The sequence below is a fragment of the Hemiscyllium ocellatum genome, chromosome 10 (genome assembly GCF_020745735.1).
Source record: "Hemiscyllium ocellatum isolate sHemOce1 chromosome 10, sHemOce1.pat.X.cur, whole genome shotgun sequence".
In the NCBI taxonomy this organism is placed as follows: domain Eukaryota; kingdom Metazoa; phylum Chordata; class Chondrichthyes; order Orectolobiformes; family Hemiscylliidae; genus Hemiscyllium; species Hemiscyllium ocellatum.
In genome coordinates this window covers 14,361,842-14,381,567 of record NC_083410.1, presented here as the reverse complement: position 1 = coordinate 14,381,567, position 19,726 = coordinate 14,361,842, and the positions used below count along the sequence as shown (strand labels likewise).

Below are 19,726 nucleotides of genomic sequence, written 5' to 3'. Positions count from 1 at the left end.
TTCAACCAAGGTCTCAGAGCAGGTGTGCAAACTATCTTTAGTAAACCAATTTGTCATGGGTCAGTGCTGATTGCTGCAGATTTAAAATGACTGTGCAACACCTCAACCCCCTACTGTCAGATACTGATTGGCTTCCTCCATTCTCTATAAATGCACAGAGCAAGAGAACAGTAACCTGGTGCCATTTTATGTTTAACATCTTCTGCACATTAGCATTTGCAGATGGTTTCAGATGATGCAACTCTTCCCCTACATCGTACATGGCTATGAAAAGAAACCCTACTTTCCATCTAGCCAATCATCATGGTGGAAGCAAAATAGTGCAGATGCTAGAGATCTGAAATAAAATCAGAAAGTGCTGTGGGAACTCAGCAGGTCTGGCAGCGTTTGGGGAGAGAGAAACTTGAGATCGTCAATGTCCCATGCTTAGTGCTCCCTCCAACCACAGTCATGTAACATGTGAGAGGTAAACAAACGGAAGCACTGTAAAGGAGTAGATAATTTGGGTACCTATATTTATCTTCGTCACCCTCTACTGAATTCTGTCAAGACCTCAGAGCTGAAAGGGCAAATGTGGTAATTATTTTTCAGAAGATGAATCACGTTGGATTCAAAACATAAATCCATTTCTCTCTCTCCACAGATACTGCCAGACCTGCTGGGTTTCTTCTGCATCCTCTGATTTTATTGTCAGTTTTCATGTTTGTTTAATGGGCTACAAAAGAATGAAAACGTTCTTACATTGTTAAAGGTTTGAGATCAAAACATGGATGTTGCAACCAGCTCCACGTTTCAGTTCAATGGGATTGTGCTAGACTGTGCCAAAGAGAAAGACTTGAACTCAGTCAAAAATCATTAACTGTCAGTTAAAATTGGGCCCAAAGAGTTCTGTGCACCCAAAATCACTTTGTTTTGTTGTTTGTACGATTCCTTCGTCAGCTGATAAACTAGTGTGTTTCAGGTAAGATAAGTAAGTGGTTCAAGTCTTGTGATGACTGTTCAGAACCTGCAGTATAGTAAGTGATGTTCATTGATTTTCATTGTGGGCTGAATGGCCTTCTCATGTTTCAATGCACAAGCATTAATGGTCAAAGACTAATGAGTTAATCGATTAATTAAATGGCATTTCTCTGCTGTTATAACAGTATTGATGACTTAAAACAGGACAATGCCTCTGTTAAAGAAGGGAATAAAGTAATATCATCCAATTAACATTCAGCTCTACGCCCGCACCAATTCTCCCCATCTCACTTCTGTCTCTGTGCTCTTGAACTGTTTGACACACAGCCTTGGATTAACTGTAATTCTCTCCAATTAAACATTGGTAAGACTAAAATCATAGTCAGTATTCTCCCTGCTCCACTCCAACGACCAGCTATGTATCTTCACCATTGATTCCACACTCCTGTTCCAGACTGAATCCGACCGTTCAAAATAGCATTGTTTTCTAGTTAAGTTTCCAAACCATATTCTTACTATCATAGAAACCAGCTTATCCCCACCTCTGTACCATTTCTTCCCTGACACCATCTGCCACTTAAACTTTCATCTATATTTATTGTTACCCCCAGACTCAATTACTCCAATGTTTACCTGACAGGCCTCCCAGCCTTCACTCTCCATAGTCTTTAGCTCATTCCTCACTCTGCTTTTGGTGAGACATCTCACACCAAGCCACACTTGCCCATTAGAATCAGGCTGAAGCATGACCCACATTATGACCATCTTCTCCCATAGTCCTTACCCTAACCCCCACACTCCAGGCCTTGTATCACATGGGCTGCCCAGCCACACTATACATTGTCAGCCACTAATGGTGCCCATTAGCAGCTATTCCAGCCTATCCGACTGTTTTTAATCTCTCTTTGGACTCTATTTCCGCTTACTGTTTACTCCTACACCCGCTATCCACCTCATCTTCTGTAGAATTACCGATTTTTTCCGAGTTGCCATCAGTTCTGAAGAAGGGTCACGGAAGTCCAAAACATTAACTCTACTTTTAAAAAAAAAATCCCTTATCCTGGTTAGATTTTTTTTTAAGACTAAATCTCCTGTTGTTTTTCTTTATTAACTCTACCTTCACTCCACTCTGCTGCCAGACCTGCTAAGCTTTACCAGCAATTTCTGTTGATTCTACAACCTTGGGTCCTCTTTTCCCCATTAAAAGGTTATACTATTAATGCAAGTTGTCGCCTTTTTTTTTAAATAAACAAGCCATGGTTTTATTTAACAAGACTTGTTGTCTCGGCCTAAGTGTGAACCTCAGTTGAATTCTTCCAGTGTTCTCTCACTACTGTGATACCAGTTCCTGAAACATCGAAGATGAAATTTGCAGCGTGTACAAAGACAACGAACATTTCTCCAAATGCTATCTTTACAAATAGTCTGTGGGTCAATGCCGGTCATGTTGCCAGGTGACAGTCTCATGAAACAAAACAAAACAAAATGGTACAGACAAATTCAAGTTGATAAATTCTCCAGACAAGTGCAAACAGTTTCTGCTTGAAGTAACTCACTGTGCCTTTCCTGTTAAGAGAGACTGTATGACTTCTGGTTAATTGTAGTTCAATGGATAATAAAATTTCTTCAAAAATCATTCAGATGGTCCCCACATTCACTAACATAGCAGTCCAGCTGCTGATATATTGTGCCAAATGGTCTATCCGTCTGTCAAGCTTCTGTTATGATTTTGGATGAAGAGAAGCTTTCACTGTAATTAAAGACATGATGAGTAGGACCAGCAGTAAGTTCTATGGCATCTTGAACGTTGTCCACTGTTAGGTAAGATGATCATTAATACAGCACTTTTCACAACCACCATGGCCTCACATTGCTTTACAGCCAATGAAGTCCTTTGGTATTGTTGCCACTCTTGCAGGAAATACATCAGCCAACTGGCGTGCAGCAACATCTTATCAATAGCAACGTGATAATGACCAGAGTCTTCAAATGCAGTTCATTCAGGAGAGATGGATAATACCTTTAAGCAGACTTTCAGAACACTTACATTGGTTTTTCAGGTCTCACACTGGACTCTGCAAAAGTGTTTTCTTTGAAAGGCCGAGGGTGAACTAGGTAGCTTTTTTCTCTCTCTCAGCAAGCTGTGCCCCAAATAAACTCCAAACAATATCCAAAGCAAATCAATAAACCCCAAACAAGCGGTTAAGGCCACTGTGTGCAATACTGGTCTCCCTCCTAACAGAAGGATGTTGTGAAACTTGAAAGGGTTCAGAAAAGATTTACAAGGATGTTTCCAGGGTTGGTGAGTTTGAACTATAGGGAGAGGCTGAATAGGGTGGAGCTATTCTCCCTGGAGTGTCAGAGGCTGAGGGGTGACTTTACAGATTTATAAAATCATGATGTGCATGGATCGGGTAAATAGACAGAGTCTTTTCCCTGGGGTGGGGGAGTCCAGAACTAGAGGGCAGAGGTTTAAGGTGAGTGGGGAAATATTTAAAAGGGACCTAAGAGGCAACTTTTTCATGCATGTATGGAATGAGCTGCCAGAGGAAGTGGTGGAGATACAAAATTACATCATTTAAAAGTCATCTGGGTGGGTATATGAATAGAAAGGGTTTAAGTGCTGGCAAATGGGACACGATTAATTTAGGATATCTGGTAGGCATAATGAGTTGGACCAAAAGATCTGTTTTCATACTGTGCAGCTCTGTGACTATATATTTCCAGTAAATCCTGCAGCTCCACAAACATAATAAAAACCAAAAGTGCTGCAGATGCTGGAAATTCCATTCGGTTCGATTCTGACGGTCACTGGATCCGAAACATTCACTCATTTCTCTGCACAGATGCTGTCACACCTGCTGAGGTTTTCCAGCAATTTCTGTTTTTGTAGCTCAAGATACTTAGCTGTCTACTCAATCAAACCATGTGATTTCTAATAAATAGTTTCAGGAAAAGATGTCCTGTTGTCCATGACAAAAAGGTTCAAGTGTCTAAATGCACCACTTACCGCAATCCTTTAACACTAATCCTCAAATAAAGTGTCTTCATAACACTAGCAATAGTTTGCTGTTCCTTTGCAGTTCCTGGAGTTTGCAGAAAATTTGAAATACAGACACAAATGATACTGCAATTTCATCATGTATTAGGGTGTACATGAATTAATATATCAATCCCCTGCACTGTTCAGAGTTTTTGACAAAAGAATTACACTGTTTAATGGGAATTGATCAGCACCTCGGTTCAAACAGGATAACATAATGTCTGCCAGGAGAACATTGCAAGGATGTGTATATCTGTAGCCCGTAATTTCTGTTCATTCTTATGCATTGGTGGGAAACATTCTGGTAGTTGTAAAACCTGGCTTGGCACAAACACTCGTGTTATTTTAAAGTTATAATTGCTGCCATATCCCTGCCTCTGATAACAAAATATGAAGATCTAACTTGTTCCAATAAAGTTGGTAATGTACCTGCGCACTAAACCATTTTGAAAAAGTAGGTTGATACTTGCTCTAAAATTATTGACAAAACAATGTCATTCCAATGATCTGCAGATACATTAAAATTACAACAATAATTTCATAACTACAATGGTATCCACAAACTTTATTATTGGGGAAGAGAGTCCATGAGTAAGGAAGTCGTTAAAACACAATAGAAGACTGGTTTGGCCTCACCTGGGATTCATGCTTGGTTGTAGATGCCACATTATCAGAATGATGTGAAAATATTGGGGAGAGTGCAGAAAAAGATTCATGAAAATGGTTCCAGGAATGAGGACGTCCCATTGCTTGTACAGATTGGGTTAGTCATTGAGATGTACAGCACGGAAACAGACACTTTGGTCCAACTCATCCAAGCCAACTGGATAACCTAAATAACTCTAGTTCCATTTGCCAGCATTTGGCCCATATCCCTCTAAACCTTACTATTCATATACCCATCCAATGCCTTTTAAATGTTGTAATTGTACCAGCCTCCACCGCTTCCTCTGGCAGCTCATTCCACATACACACCACACTTTGCGTGAAGAAATTACCCCGTAGGTCCCTTTTAAATCTTCCCCCCGTCACCTTGAATCTATGTCCTCTAAATTTGAACTCCCCCACCCCAGGGAAAACACATTTGACAATTTTCCCTATCCATACCCCTCATGATTTTATAAACCTCTATAAGATCACACCTCAGCCTCTGACACTCCAGGGAAAACAGCCCCAGCCTGTTCAGCATCTCCGTATAGCTCAAACCCTCCAACCCTAGCAACATCCTTGTAAATCTTTTCTGAATCCCTTCAAGTTTCACAACATCTTTCCAATAGGAAGGAGACCAGAATTACATGCAATATTCCAAAAGTGGCCTAAGCAATGTCCTGTACAGCTGCAACATGACCTCCCAACTCCTGTACTCAATACTCGGACCAATAAAGGAAATCATATCAAACATCTTCTACATTATCCTATCTACGCGCGACTCCATTTTCAAGGAGCTATGAACCTGCACTCCAAGATCTCCTTGTTCAGTAACACTTCCCAGGACCTTACTATTAAAGGTATAAGTCTTGCCCTGATTTGCTTTTTCAAAATGCAGCACCACATTTATCTAAATTAAACTCCATCCGCCAACTCCATTGGCCCATCTAATCGAGATCATGTTGTACTCTGAGGTAACCTTCTTCGCTGTCCATTACACCTCCAATTTTGGTGTCATCTGCAAACTTACTAACTACACATCCTATGAAGATTTGATAGAGGTACTCTATTTAAAATCATGTTGACCATGGACAGAGCAGATGGGGAGAAACTGTTCCCACTGCTGTAAGGATCAAGAACAAGGGGGCCCAGATTTAAACTAATTGTAAAAGAAACAATGGAGGCCCGAGGAATGTCTTTTGCACTCAGCAAATGGTTAGGGGTTGGAATGCATTGTCTGAGAGTGCAGGGGGGTTTGTTCAGTCAAGGCTTTCAAGAGATGTTGGAATTGGATGATATTTTTAAGATCCCAAACTTGTTAAAAGTCTGAAACTCTAAACCAAAATTGTTGCTGTAAATACATTTAGAAACACACACAGAACTGCAGGATACCCTTCTGAACAGTTGAGAAAAGGCATCGACATTCCGTAACCTTAATCTTGGAACTGGTGAGTGAGGGGTGAATTATTGGGACTATTCACCTAAATCAGCAAAGGAAAGAAGATTGCATTTCTGGCTTCGAACCGATTAGGGCGACGATGTGCCCATGCAGTTGTATCTGTGACTGGCAACAATGGCGTAGTGCCATGTCTGTATCAAAGAGGAGCAATGAAATGCTTTAATGCAAATTCTTGGATTGCAAGTTGCTCACTGCCCCCACTCCAAACACTCACCCACCCTAATTCTGAACCCTTGCTGTCTTCCTCCTGCTCACACTGTGCTGTCTCGCTGTCCAGTGTTCACAAGCAAGATTTGTGGTAAGGGACTGGCTGTAGCGCAACAAAGGGTTGCCAAGCCGAATTGTTTTTGTGGGGGGGGGGGGGGGGGGGGGGGGGAAGAGACAGGCACAAAGTCAAGAGTTCCTTTGGAGTCAGTGACACCATATGTGCATATGGATAGAGTTAACACTGGATTTCAGTTCTGTGTGCACATGGGTGGTGCCAGCAGTAACAGTGCAGTAGCAGTAAACAGTTCAGAGGATAAAACACTGATATATATACATCACGGCCAATCAACATAGAGAACAATGCATAGAATTTATTTCGCAAAATACCTCCACCATGATCATAGGAAGGAAGATACAAGTTATGATTTTCTATGAATACACACCAAGGATCAAATGGGAACAGACCGTATTTAGTGGTCTTGACCTTTTTAAAGAGGTCCAGTGAATTAATTACTTCAAGTTTCATTATTCAACAACTATTAATTGGGGCATAATAGGCGTGACATTGCCAATACATTAATTAAAGTCATGAATTAGAAACAGAAATGAAAGCGACGCAGGAAATCACAGAGAAAGCACTCTATTGCAGCTATTCCCAGAGTGAGGCGGGGAGGAGATTGGCAGCATCCCTCTGGTCGTGTTGCATCTGTGATGTATAGCAAAAATTTACTCTAGTTGCTATTTTTAGTGAAATGGCAAACATGTTCTTTAAGAACACCTTCATCAGAAACTGGAACTGAACAAAAGGTTATCATACCTTCCACATTTTGTTTACAGGGGGAGGCAGTTTCAAAGCAGTAACTTTTTTTGGGGTCACTATAGGACAATTCATATTGCCAGCAGGATTTTGGTATGCCATAAGAGTGTACGTACACATTTTTTTGCACTACACCCACTTGGGCTGTGAAAAAAGACATCCAACAGATTCTATCCTTCCACAGTGAGTTTGTACTTGTAAGTCTGTCACTGGTGACAGCAGTGAGAGGAGCTGTTTAAAAATATCTCACAACATTTAAAAGTGCTGACTGACACTTGCTCCTGAAAGGACCAAAAACATGCTTAATTGACTTCACTCGTATGTTTAAATTGATCATTTAAATATTTCTCCAAACTGATTAGATTAGATTACTTACAGTGTGGAAACAGGCCCTTCGGCCCAACAAGTCCACACCGACCCGCCAAAGTGCAACCCACCCATACCCCTACATTTACCCTTTACCTAACACTACGGGCAATTTAGCATGGCCAATTCACCCGACCCGCACATTTTTGGACTGTGGGAGGAAACCGGAGCACCCGGAGGAAACCCACGCAGACACGGGGAGAACGTGCAAACTCCACACAGTCGGTCGCCTGAGGCAGAAATTGAACCCGGGTCTCTGGAGCTGTGAGGCAGCAGTGCTAACCACTGTGCCACCATGCCGCCCACAACTGGCATGCTAGCTCAATATTTTCCACCATATATATATATATATATATATATATATATACACACACACATTAAATGAAGACACATTATTTAAAGACACAAATTATGAAGTTAACATTACTCAAAAAGTTTTAAAAATTGGTTTCCCATTACATTAATGAGCATGTGTTAAGGGATAAACCTTTTTTAAAAATTTCAATAACATACATTTTAACAGTTTAATCATGAGTAGGGACTAATTCCCATTTGATGGGAATCCAGTTGTGTTATACTGATACACCAGCAGAGGGAAGCATTATCCCTGTGCTGCATTCAGGTTTGGAGAGAAGACCCTGGAACCAGTCAATTTTCTCATATCATGCTAATTCTTTGATAGAAAATTCTGTTTTGCAAAACAAATTTAATTTTAAAAGTGTAGAGTGTGATTTTTAAAAATAATTTATTAAGTGATCTCTTTGATTTTCCATTGAAATGTAATCAGGGACAACAGCACCCCCTCAAGCTCATTTTTCTCAATATGCTCAGCATACCAATGGCTAGCCACCCACATAGTTCTATGCCCCTCCAAACCTGGCTCATATCTGGACAATGCATTTTGAAGTAAGTTGATAACTGGCTGGTCACAGCTCAATCACAGGCAGACGACAAAATTTGAAGTGGTCGTTTAACCGGGTGAGATACCATTTCCTCAGTGCAATCTTTCCTAAATACACTGTGATCGAAGTGCTAAACAGACTGGCAATCACTGATAATGACACAATGCGACAGTATTCTAATAGTCACTGCGTCGTTTCACCAAGAAACAGTGCAAATGAGCCAAGATATCTTCCACTTATCATTTGTATTGAAACAGTCAATACATTAATTTAAAGTATATTTGTGATTCCATTACAAACTCAAAAGAGAGGAAATCTTAAGCCCTGAGTAGTGGTTGTTCACATTGCTGTAACTGCTCTTCTCTGAAATCTGGCTACTGGTGGAACCAGGTGTAACTGTTAATATTAGCTGATCTCTCAACCATAAATCTCCTCAGGAACCGCCAGCAATTTCAGGATTGATGATTTCAGCCGCTATCAAGAGTCCTTCACAGTGGGATGTTTGACTCCGAAACCTGACCTGTCCCTGCTCTCCTCTTCTGCGGATGGCTATGGTTTGATGACATTCTCCTGTTGCTGAAATCCTCCACTTTGCAGTTTCTCTTTGTATTTTAAATAGTCTCTTCTTTTATCAAAGTACTTGATCTGATGAATAAAGAGCAGAATCATATATAACAAAAAACTGTGGATGCTGGAGGTCTGAAATAGACAAAAACAGAAACTGTTGGAGAAACTCAGCAGGTCTGGCAGCAATGGTGGACAGAAAACAGAGTTAACATTTCAAGCCCTGTGAATGCTGGACCATAGGAACAGGAATAGGTCATTCAGCCCCTCGAGCTTGTTCTACCACTCAATGAGAACATGGCTGATCTGTGGCCTAACTCCATATACCTGTCTATGGCCCATATCCCTTAATATCTCTGCTTAAGAAACATTTACTATTTAAAATTAACAATTGATCCAGCATCTACTGCCATTTGTGGAAAAGAGTTTCAAATATTCACATCCTTTGTGTGTAGAAGTGCTTTGGAACATCTCTCCTGAACTGTCAGGCCCTAATTCTCAAAAGCGCTCCCTGGTTCTAGAATGTCAAACAAGTGAGAATAGTTTATCTTTATCTAACCTGTCTTTTCCTGTTCATATCTTGAAGACTTTGATCAGATCACAACTTAACCATCTAAATTCTAGAGAAAACAGGCCTAATTCATATCATCTCTTATAATTCAAGCCCATGAAGTCCAGACATTGCTCTTTACTTGTTCCCACTTCATATTCCTTCAGAGGCTAGTATCTCCTTCCTAAGGTGTGTGCCCAGATTTGCTCACAGGTCTCCAGGTGGGGTGTAACCAGGGTTTTGCACAACTGCAGCATAATTTCTCCATCCTTGTACTCCAGTGGTCTAGACACAAAAGCCAACATGTCATTGCTTTCTTGATTATTTTCTGCACGTTTGTTACTTCTTAAAAGGTCTGTGCACCTGAATCCCCTAAGAATCACAGAACTCCAAACAGTAACTCTGTTTTACCGCCAGATACTGCAAGACCTGTTGAGTTTCTCCAGCAATTTCTGGGTTTTTAAAACTCTTTTACATTTTACTTTTTTTTAGATTACTTACAGTGTGGAAACATGCCCTTCGGCCCAACAAGTCCACACCGACCCGCCGAAGCACAACCCACCCATACCCCTACATTTACCCCTTACCTAACCCACTACGGACAATTTAGCATGGCCAATTCACCTGATACGCACATCTTTGGACTGTGGGAGGAAACCGGAGCACCCGGAGGAAACCCACGCAGACACGGGGAGAACGTGCAAACTCCACACAGTCAGTCGCCTGAGTCGGGAATTGAACCCGGGTCTCAGGCGCTGTGAGGCAGCAGTGCTAACCACTGTGCCACCGTGCCGCCCACTAAAATGCAGATATTACTCAGATCTTTTCCTGCAGGAACTGGACTCACGTAATTTCTGCTGAGCCCTATTGCCATGATTTGACCCAAATAAGAATACAGTGTTTACCATCTAGTTATTACAAGCAATGTGATGTGGTCCAGTTGGGTAAGTGTTGTAATCCTGCCACAATAGACCCTCACTGCTGTCCACAAAGGTCACTTTCAATAGAATTTCAATCCTGGGTTGCTGATTTCTTTTTCTTTTTGCTTTCTCTTATTGGAAATTTCATTCCATTTTTTTGACAGAGGTGATGTGATTGAAACATATAAAATTCTCAAGGATAGACCCTGACAGACTGTTTTCACAGCGTAGTGAATATAGAAGATTATCAGTTGGAGAAAAAGGGACTGAGGTGAGGAAAACTTTTTTCCCTCTGAATGTTTGGTGTTCTGCTCTGCGTCTTCAAGACAGAAGTCAATGGATCTTTAGTGATTGGGAGAATTTGGAATATGGGGATAGTGAGAGACAGTGGTGTGCATGAGGAACATCAGTCATTATTTTCTTGAATGGAAGAATGGGGTTGGAGTACTAAACATGTTAATTCAGCTTCTATACCCAGTATTCTTATGGTTCAGATGGCTTCTCTGCTATTGTGAGCAGATTACTATTCAGCAACACCTTCACTGACTCGCTATTGTCGACATCCTGGGAGTTACCATTGACCATAAACCGAACTGGATCAGCCCTATATGTACGGTGGTTACAGGAGTATGTCAGAGAATACGAATTATGCGGTGGGCAATTCTCCCCTGTAATAAAGGTGTAGGTGTGTACAGTACCTTTGAGGGAGCTGAAATTTCTGGCTGGCACAAAGTGTTCTTAAAGGATTTAAAATGTAACAGTGGGTGAAACAAATAGCTAGAGCTGTGTTGCCATGATACAAAAACAAATTCAAATTCAGCCAGTTTAAATTATGCCCCGGATACCAAGATCGAATCAAATTTGAATTTAGTATTTTGATGAGATCAAACCAATGAAGTGATCTGATGGTTTGGAAGTATAAAACCAGACATTTTGAACAGTAAGGGGAAGAACCACAAAGAGTTGCCAAGAAGCAACAGATTGCTAGCAGAATAACTCTCTGAAAGGTGCCGGTCTATAAAAAATGTGCTGCAGAACACCAACGTCGACCTAGAGGAATCTACAGAGAGGACTTGACATCCAAAGACTATACCGGGGTTTGAAATTGATTTTACTGTAAATTATTAGGGGTGGCTCAGTGGTTAGCACTGCTGCCTCAAAGCACCAGAGTCCCAGGTTCGATTCCAGCCTCAGGCAACTGACTGTGTGGAGTTTGCACATTCTCCCCGTGTCTGCGCGGGTTTCCTCCGGGTGCTCCGGTTTCCTCCCACAGTCCAAAGATGTGCAGGTTAGGTGAATTGGCCATTCTAAATTACCCAATGTCAGGTGCATTAACAAGAGGGAAATGGGTCTGGGTGGGTTACTCTTCAGAGGGTCGATGTGGACTGGTTGGGCCGAAGGGCCTGCTTCCACACTGCAGGGAATCTAAATGAAGAATCTAACTGAAAAAAAACATTAAGGGGGAATTTACAGGACTAGTATTGTAGAGTGGGAGGTAAAACACAGGTTTAAGAGAAAGAAGTTGTAAATAGTTGTTGGTTTTAGTATTCTCTGTTGGACTTAAAGAAGAAAATGGTAAATCTTTTACTTTAAATAATAAAATTGGGGTAGTTCTTTGCCTCTCGAAATTTAACAGATTATGGCGCGAGGTGAGCTCCTGTGTGTATTGGGTTCAAATTAGCAGAGGGATTTACCCCGGTATCATAACACCCCTGTCTCTCCAATACCTGTCATCATTTACAAGGCACCAGTCAGGAGAGTGATGGAATATTCCTGACTTGCCTGGATGATTGTAGCTTCAACAACACTCAAGAAGCTGGACATCATCCATGACAAAGTATCTGAATGGCATCACTGCCTTCATCACCAAGCCTCCTTGACAGCACCTTCCAAGCGCATGACGATTACCATCTAGAAGGACAAGGGCAGCAGATACAAGGGAACGCCACCCCTGCAAAATTTCCTTCAAGCCAATGGCCATCCTGACTTGGGAATATATCACTGTCCTTTCACTGTCGCAGGATGAAATCCTAGAACCCCATTCTAACAGCACTCTGGACGCCCCTACACCATTGAACTTCAGTGGTTCAAGGCAGCAGCTTATCTCTGCATGCTCAAGGGCAATAAATGCTGCCCTAACCTGTGATCCCACATCCACGAACAAACAAAATAAAAACGTACAATGGTTGGTCACTTCTGCAAAGCAGTAGGGTCTCCATCTCCAATTCTCTTGCTCTTCCTTCTCCCCCTGAAATTCCAGATGGAATAAGCAAAACAGTCTCACATTTGGGAGAAAGTGAGGACTGCAGATGCTGGAGATCAGAGCTGAGAAATGTGTTGCTGGAAAAGCGCAGCAGGTCAGGCAGCATAAAGGAACAGGAGAGTTGACGTTTCGGGCATAAGCCCTTCTTCAGGAATGAGGAGGGTGTGCCAAGCAGGCTAAGATAAAAGGTAGGGAGGAGGGACTTGGGGGAGGGGCGTTAGGAATACGATAGGTAGAAGGAGGTTAAGGTGAGAGTGATAGGCCGGAGTGGGGGCAGAGAGGTCAGGAAGATGATTGCAGGTCTTCTTTCTGACCTCTCCGCCCCCACCCCCTCTCCGGCCTATCACTCTCACCTTAACCTCCTTCTACCTATAGCATTCCCAACGCCCCTCCCCCAAGTCCCTCCTCCCTACCATTATTCTTAGCCTGCTTGGCACACCCTCCTCATTCCTGGAGAAGGGCTTATGCCCGAAACGTCGATTCTCCTGTTCCTTTGATGCTGCTTGACCTGCTGCGCTTTTCCAGCAACACATTTTTCAGTCTCACATTTGGCCACACACTGACCGACAAGGTGTCATAGCACCATCTGCTGGCCTACAATTTTTAACAGTGAATTGAATTTTTACCAAGAGACTAGAGTCATCATGTTAAAGAAAACAGGATTGTACTTTCGATAACCACAGTATTGTAATCCACAGCAAATTATTTAAAATATTAAATACTTGACTGAAAAAATGGAAACTCTTAAGTTAAATTAGAAAATGCTGCAGATATATATATCCAAACTGTTGTTTCCTTTTTTGCCATCCACTGTGCGCATTTCTTTTTCAAATAAAGATTTAATTACTTCAAATAAGGTGGGTCTGTTAGGTTAGAATTATCCGAGCTTCGTTTGAACTTATCATTTAGGAGAATAACATGTTGCCTTGGGCTCTTGTCCAAAGATTAAACACACATTCCCATAAATTGTGTACATTTCTCAAGGAGGTAAGGGGTCTGGATATTCACAGAACCAAAAACTGCCCTTACAAAATTGTGCTGGAGAAAAGAGAAATATTGCATTGAAGTGAGAATGGGCTTGGATGTGCTGAACGTTTAGCCTAATACTGAAATTACTGAGGAGGAAATCGTCACCTTGATGTTAATACTCACCCATTGCTGTGGGCAGCTGCCTTCGAATATTGTTCTTAACTTCTGACATTCTGAAGGATCCTTATCACTCTCATCCAGACACTGCCAGTACCTATCCCTCGCTCCCCAACAGGCTTTCCTCTCATCTGCTGTTGGAGCACTCATTTTTCCTGGGAAACAAGAACTTACATAAATCAATTGCTCTCAACCAAACCCCGCCCCTCCCACCCTTCCATTATCACCAAACTAGCTGCTTCTCCTCACACCTGACAGTCTACATCCCAGGGTACTGAAGGAGGTGGCTCTAGAAATCGTGGATGCATTGGTGATCATTTTCCAATGTTCTATAGATTCAGGATCAGTTCCTGCGGGTTGGAGGGTGGCTAATGTTGTAACCACTTTTAAGAAAGGAGGGAGAGAGAAAGCAGGGAGTTATAGAGCAGTTAGTCTGACCTCAGTGGTGGGAAAGATGCTGGAGTCTATTATAAAGGATGAAATTATGACACATCTGGATAGCGGTAACAGGATAGGTCAGAGTCAGCATGGATTTATGAAGGGGAAATCATGCTTGACTAATCTTCTGGAATTTTTTGAGGATGTAACTCTGAAGATGGACAAGGGAGATCCAGTAGATGTAGTGTACCTGGACTTTCAGAAAGCCTTTGATAAAGTCCCACATAGGAGGTTAGTGAGCAAAATTAGGACGCATGGTATTGGGGGCAAAGTACTAACTTGGACTGAAAATTGTTTGGCTGACAGGAAACAAAGAGTAGTGATAAACGGCTCCATTTCGGAATGGCAGGCGATGACCAGTGGGGTACCGCAGGGATCAGTGCTGGGACCGCAGTTTTTTTTTACAATATACATTCATGATATAGATGATGATATTAAAAGTAATATTAGCAAATTTGCTGATGATACAAAGCTGGGTGGCAGGGTGAAATGTGAGGAGGATGTTAGATTACAGGGTGACCTGGACAGGCTAGGTGAGTGGACAGATGCATGGCAGATGTAGTTTAATGTGGATAAATGTGTAGTTATCCACTTTGGTGGCAGGAACAGGAATGCAGATTACTACCTAAATGGAGTCAAGTTAGGTAAAGAGGCAGTACAACGAGATCTAGGTGTTCTTGTACATCAGTCAATGAAAGCAAGCATGCAGGTACAGCAGTTAGTGAAGAAGGCTAATAGCATGCTGGCCTTCATAACAAGAGGGATTGAGTATAGAAGCAAAGAGGTCCTTCTGCAGCTGCACAGGGCCCTGGTGAGACTGCACCTGGAATATTGTGCGCAGTTGTGGTCTCCAAATTTGAGGAAAGACATTCTGGCTATTGAGGGAGTGCAGCGTAGGTTCACGAGGTCAATTCCCAGAATGGCGGGACTATCTTACGCTGAAAGACTGGAGCGACTGGGCTTGTATACCCTTGAATTTAGAAGCTGAGGGGATCTGATTGAGACGTGTAAGATTATTAAAGGATTGCATACTCTGGAGGCAGGAAGCATGTTTCCGCTGATGAGTAAGTCCAGAACCAGAGGACACAGTTTAAAAGTAAGGGGTAGGCCACTTAGAACAGAGTTGAGGAGAAACTTCTTCACCCAGAGAGTGGTGAGTGTGTGGAATGGTCTGCCCCAGAAGGCTGTGGAGGCCCAGTCTCTGGATACTTTCAAGAAAGAGTTGGATAGAGCTCCTAAGGATAGTGGAATCAAGGGTTATGGGGATAAGGCAGGAACAGGATACTGATTGAGGATGATCAGCCATGATCATAATGAATGGTGGTGCTGGCTCAAAGGGCAGAATGGCCTACTCCTGCACCTATTGTCTATTGCCTATTATCAACAATCCCTTTGGCTGACCACCTTCTCTTGTCGCTGTTCTGGAGCTTCCCCTCCATCTATTCACTCCCTACCCACCCTTCCCTTCCCCTATCCACTCACTATCCACCCTTCCCTCTCCCCTCCACCCATCAATCCACTCCCCTCTCTCCCATCCACCAGTCCACTCACTCCCCCTCCACCAGTCCACTCACTCCCCCTCCACCCGTCCACTCACTCCCCTTTCCCCCATCCTTCTATCCATTAGCTGCCCTCTCCATCTGCCAATCCACTCACTCCCGTCTCTCCCATCTATCTATTCACACACTCCTCTCTCCCCATCCACCTATCCATTCACTACCCTCTCCCCTTTCCATTCACCAGTTCCCCTCCTTCTCCAACTATCACTCATTCCACACCCTCATCGCTTATCATCATCAGCATAAATACTGCCTTTCCCCAAATGTTACCAGTTCTGAAGAAGGGTCACTGGACTCAAAACATTAACCTTATTTTATCTTCATAGAAGCTGACAGGTCTGCTGAGTTTCTCCAACAAATTCTGTTTTTATAGTTGTAGAAGGGTGTTTTTCTGATTGGAGAACTGTGACCAGTGATGTTCTGCAAGGATCAGTGCTGGAACGTGTTGTTTGTAATATATATAAATGCTTTTGATAAAGTATCAAAGGTGGCCTCAGTGGGTGGCAGTCAGGATTCAGAAGGTTTGTAACTAAATTGCTCCTGGTCACATATCAACGGAAAGTGAAACTGTGGGATGCAGTCTTTGAAATTAAAACCGATAATGATCCTAATCCACAAAATAGTAATTAATTAGATTCTCTGGGGTAACCAGCAAGTGCGAGCTGCACATTACTGGGAGAATTGAAACCAAGGATGTGTGTGTTTGCTGGGGGCGGTCTGATTTGCAGTTGATACAAAAATTTGAGTTGTGGATGGTAAGGAAGGTGGTCAAAGAATGCATCACAATATTGGTCAGTTGGAAACTGGGTGGAGAAATGGCAGATGGAGTTTAATAATGGACAAATGTGATCCATTTTGGGGAGTCGAATGAAAAAGCAGAGTATCCTGTAAATGGCAGGAGCTTCTGGAGCAAAGATATACATGGGGTACAAATCCATAACTCCCTGAAAGTGGCAACACAAGTGGATACGGTGGTGAAGACATACGACACGCTTCCCTTCATCAATCAGGAAATTGAGTATAAAAGGTGACAAGGAGAAAGTGAGGACTGCAGATGCTGGAGATCAGAGCTGAAAATGTGTTGCTGGAAAAGCGCAGCAGGTCAGACAGCATCCAAGGAGCAGGAGAATCGACGTTTCGGACATGAGCCCGAATCATCCTGAAGAAGGGCTCATGCCTGAAACATCGATTCTCCTGCTCCTTGGATGCTGCCTGACCTGCTGCGCTTTTCCAGCAACACATTTTCAGCTATAAAAAGGTGACAAGTCACGTTGCAGCTGTATAGAACTTTAGTGAGGCCACATTTATGTATTGTGTGCAGTTCCGGTCGTCACACTATAGTGAAGATGGAAAGATTTTGGAGAGTGTGCAAAAGAGATTTACCAGGATGTTGCCTGAATTGGAGTGTATTAACTATAAGGAGAGGTTGGACAAACTCGGATTGATTTTGCTGGAGTGTCAGAGGCTGAGGGGTGGCCTGATAGAAGTTTATAAAATTATGAGAGACACAATAGGGTGGATAGTCGGGAGTCTTTTTCTCATGGTGAAAATGTCATGTACTGGGGGCATAGTTTAAGGTGAAAGACTGTAGGCTTAGCACTGTTTAACAGGCATTTATACAGACATGTGAACAAGCAGGGAATAGAGGGATACGGACCACATGCAGACAGTTGGGACTAGCTTAGAATGGCATCATGGTGCACAGATATGTTATTTCTGTGCTGTACAGTTCTATGTTCTATATTCTATTATAGCCCAAAGGAGGCCATTCAGCCCAGCGTGTTTGACTTGATCTCCGAGCGAATGCCAATCTTCTCCTTGCTCCCTGAACACTGCCATATGAGAAACACAATCTAACTCCCTCAACAGAACTTAAATACCCGAGCTTATGTTATGAGATGTGCATAGAGTCATAGAGATGTACAGCATGGAAACGGACCCCTCGGTCCAACCCGTCCATGCCAACTAGATATACCAACCCAATCTAGTCCCACCTGCAGCAGACCCGGCCCATATCCCTCCAAACCCTTCCTATTCATATACCCATCCAAATGCCTTTTAAATGTTGCAATTGTACTAGCCTCCACCACTGACTCTGGCAGCTCATTCCATACACGTACCACCCTCTGCTTGAAAAGGTTGCCCCTTAAGTCTCTTTTATATCTTTCCCCTCTCACCCTAAACCTATGCCCTCTAGCTCTGGAGCATCTTTGGATCCTTAGGCTATGCCTCTGGATTAACTATCCAGTTAATTAATAACTATGTTATTCCCCTCCAAACTTTACAGCGAATCAGCTATAGGATCTTAGCAGAACCCAAACTGTCTTTACAGATTATACATGATACAGCTGCAATGCCAGTGGTGTAAACCAGATTTTCACAATACATTTTCTTTTAAAACAAAACTTTTTCTCAACTCGAGGGGTTTTTATTTCCCCTCAACTTTCCTGAAACAGTTTCTTTCTTTGCGATGCTCCGAATTTGACCATTCTCACATGAGAAGTGAACACAGTGACTTCAACACTGGGTCTGTAGAAAGAATGACTTGGCTAGCCAATTCCAATCAATCATGTGCACCTTACTGGCTATTAAACGTGGTCACAGGAAGCTCAGCAGTTGTTTTGTTAGGCTCTGGCACCAGGTTAGATACCTTCCTGAACTGGTGTACGCAACGCAGAGGGGGAAAAAAACACTCTCTTTTTCCATATGCGGGAGGAAAGGAAGAAAAATAAAAACACTGTTAAAGTGAACTGCTAACCTCAAGTTCATGGCCTGTACTGCATCTGTGAGTCCCTGAATGTATTTGAAAAAGGAAATGAACTGCTTACCTTTAGAAACCCAAGGGACACAGTTTTTTTTTTAAACAATGGGAAGGGCATTGTGTCGGGCGGCACGGTGGTTAGCACTGCTGCCTCACAGCGCCAGAGACCCGAGTTCAATTCCTGACTCAGGCGACTGACTGTGTGGAGTTTGCACGTTCTCCCCGTGTCTGCGTGGGTTTCCTCCCACAGTCCAAAGATGTGCGGGTCAGGTGAATTGACCATGCTAAATTGCCCGTAGTGTTCAGTTAAGGGGTAAATGTAGGGGTATGGGTGGGTTGCGCTTCGGTGGGTCGGTGTGGACTTGTTGGGCCGAAGGGCCTGTTTCCGCACTGTAAGTCTAATCTGGTCACTAGGCATGAGAGTCCAATTTAGCCAGAGACGGGGCTTGAACAGAGTGTATGTACAACACATCTCCAATCTGATTCACACCCAACACAGAGTACAGTGTGTGGCCCACTCCAACAGGACTAACTGTACAGTCAGGGGCAGGGTGTAGGGGTCATTCCCTGTGGTGTAGCTGGGGGGGGGTGGGGGGTGGAATGTGAATCTAGGAGCCTCCCAGAGACGATGGGGTTGGTTTGATCTGATTTCCTGCAGTAATTTGTTGATCATTTTTAATTCTTGGGGGTGGATTGTGGCATCAATGAGGCCTCATCCAGGACTCTCAGATGTGGATTCACTTTATCATCAGTCATTGACCTATCGGCGATGGATTACGTCGACATAAAGACCCCCAAGTTAGTTATTTCTATTAGTTTTATTCTCATGTGTTACCTCCAGGGTCCTCCCGCTTCCACAACCTTCACTCCCGCTCTGCGCTAAAATGGCGGCGTCATAGACTCAGCGGAACCGGAACTGACTGTCAGGGAACGCAGGTTACCGGGAAGAATAAAAGTAACACAAGAAGCAGTTCCGGTTATTTTAGATCATCACGTGGTGCACTTCCATCTTTCATCAAGGCAGAAGTACTCAGGAGAGGTTCTGATGACAGATCAGTCATATTATAGGTCACATTGTTCTTTTAAAAAGTAAATGTCAACAATTCCAGAAACACAGGTTTAG

The 19,726-nt window shown here is 42.8% G+C and overlaps 1 protein-coding gene across 1 annotated transcript; it reads right to left on the bottom strand.

Annotated features, from left to right (window-relative positions):
• Positions 1-6,668: 6,668 nt before the first annotated feature.
• LOC132819347 (cytochrome c oxidase assembly factor 6 homolog) lies at positions 6,669-19,521 on the bottom strand. The gene is made up of 3 exons (XM_060830805.1): positions 19,439-19,521; positions 13,852-14,000; positions 6,669-9,047 (listed from the first exon to the last, which is right to left on the bottom strand). Exons 2-3 carry the CDS (start codon positions 13,993-13,995, stop codon positions 8,952-8,954), a joined length of 240 nt encoding a protein of 79 aa, XP_060686788.1. The 5' UTR covers positions 13,996-14,000; positions 19,439-19,521; the 3' UTR covers positions 6,669-8,951.
• Positions 19,522-19,726: the final 205 nt, after the last annotated feature.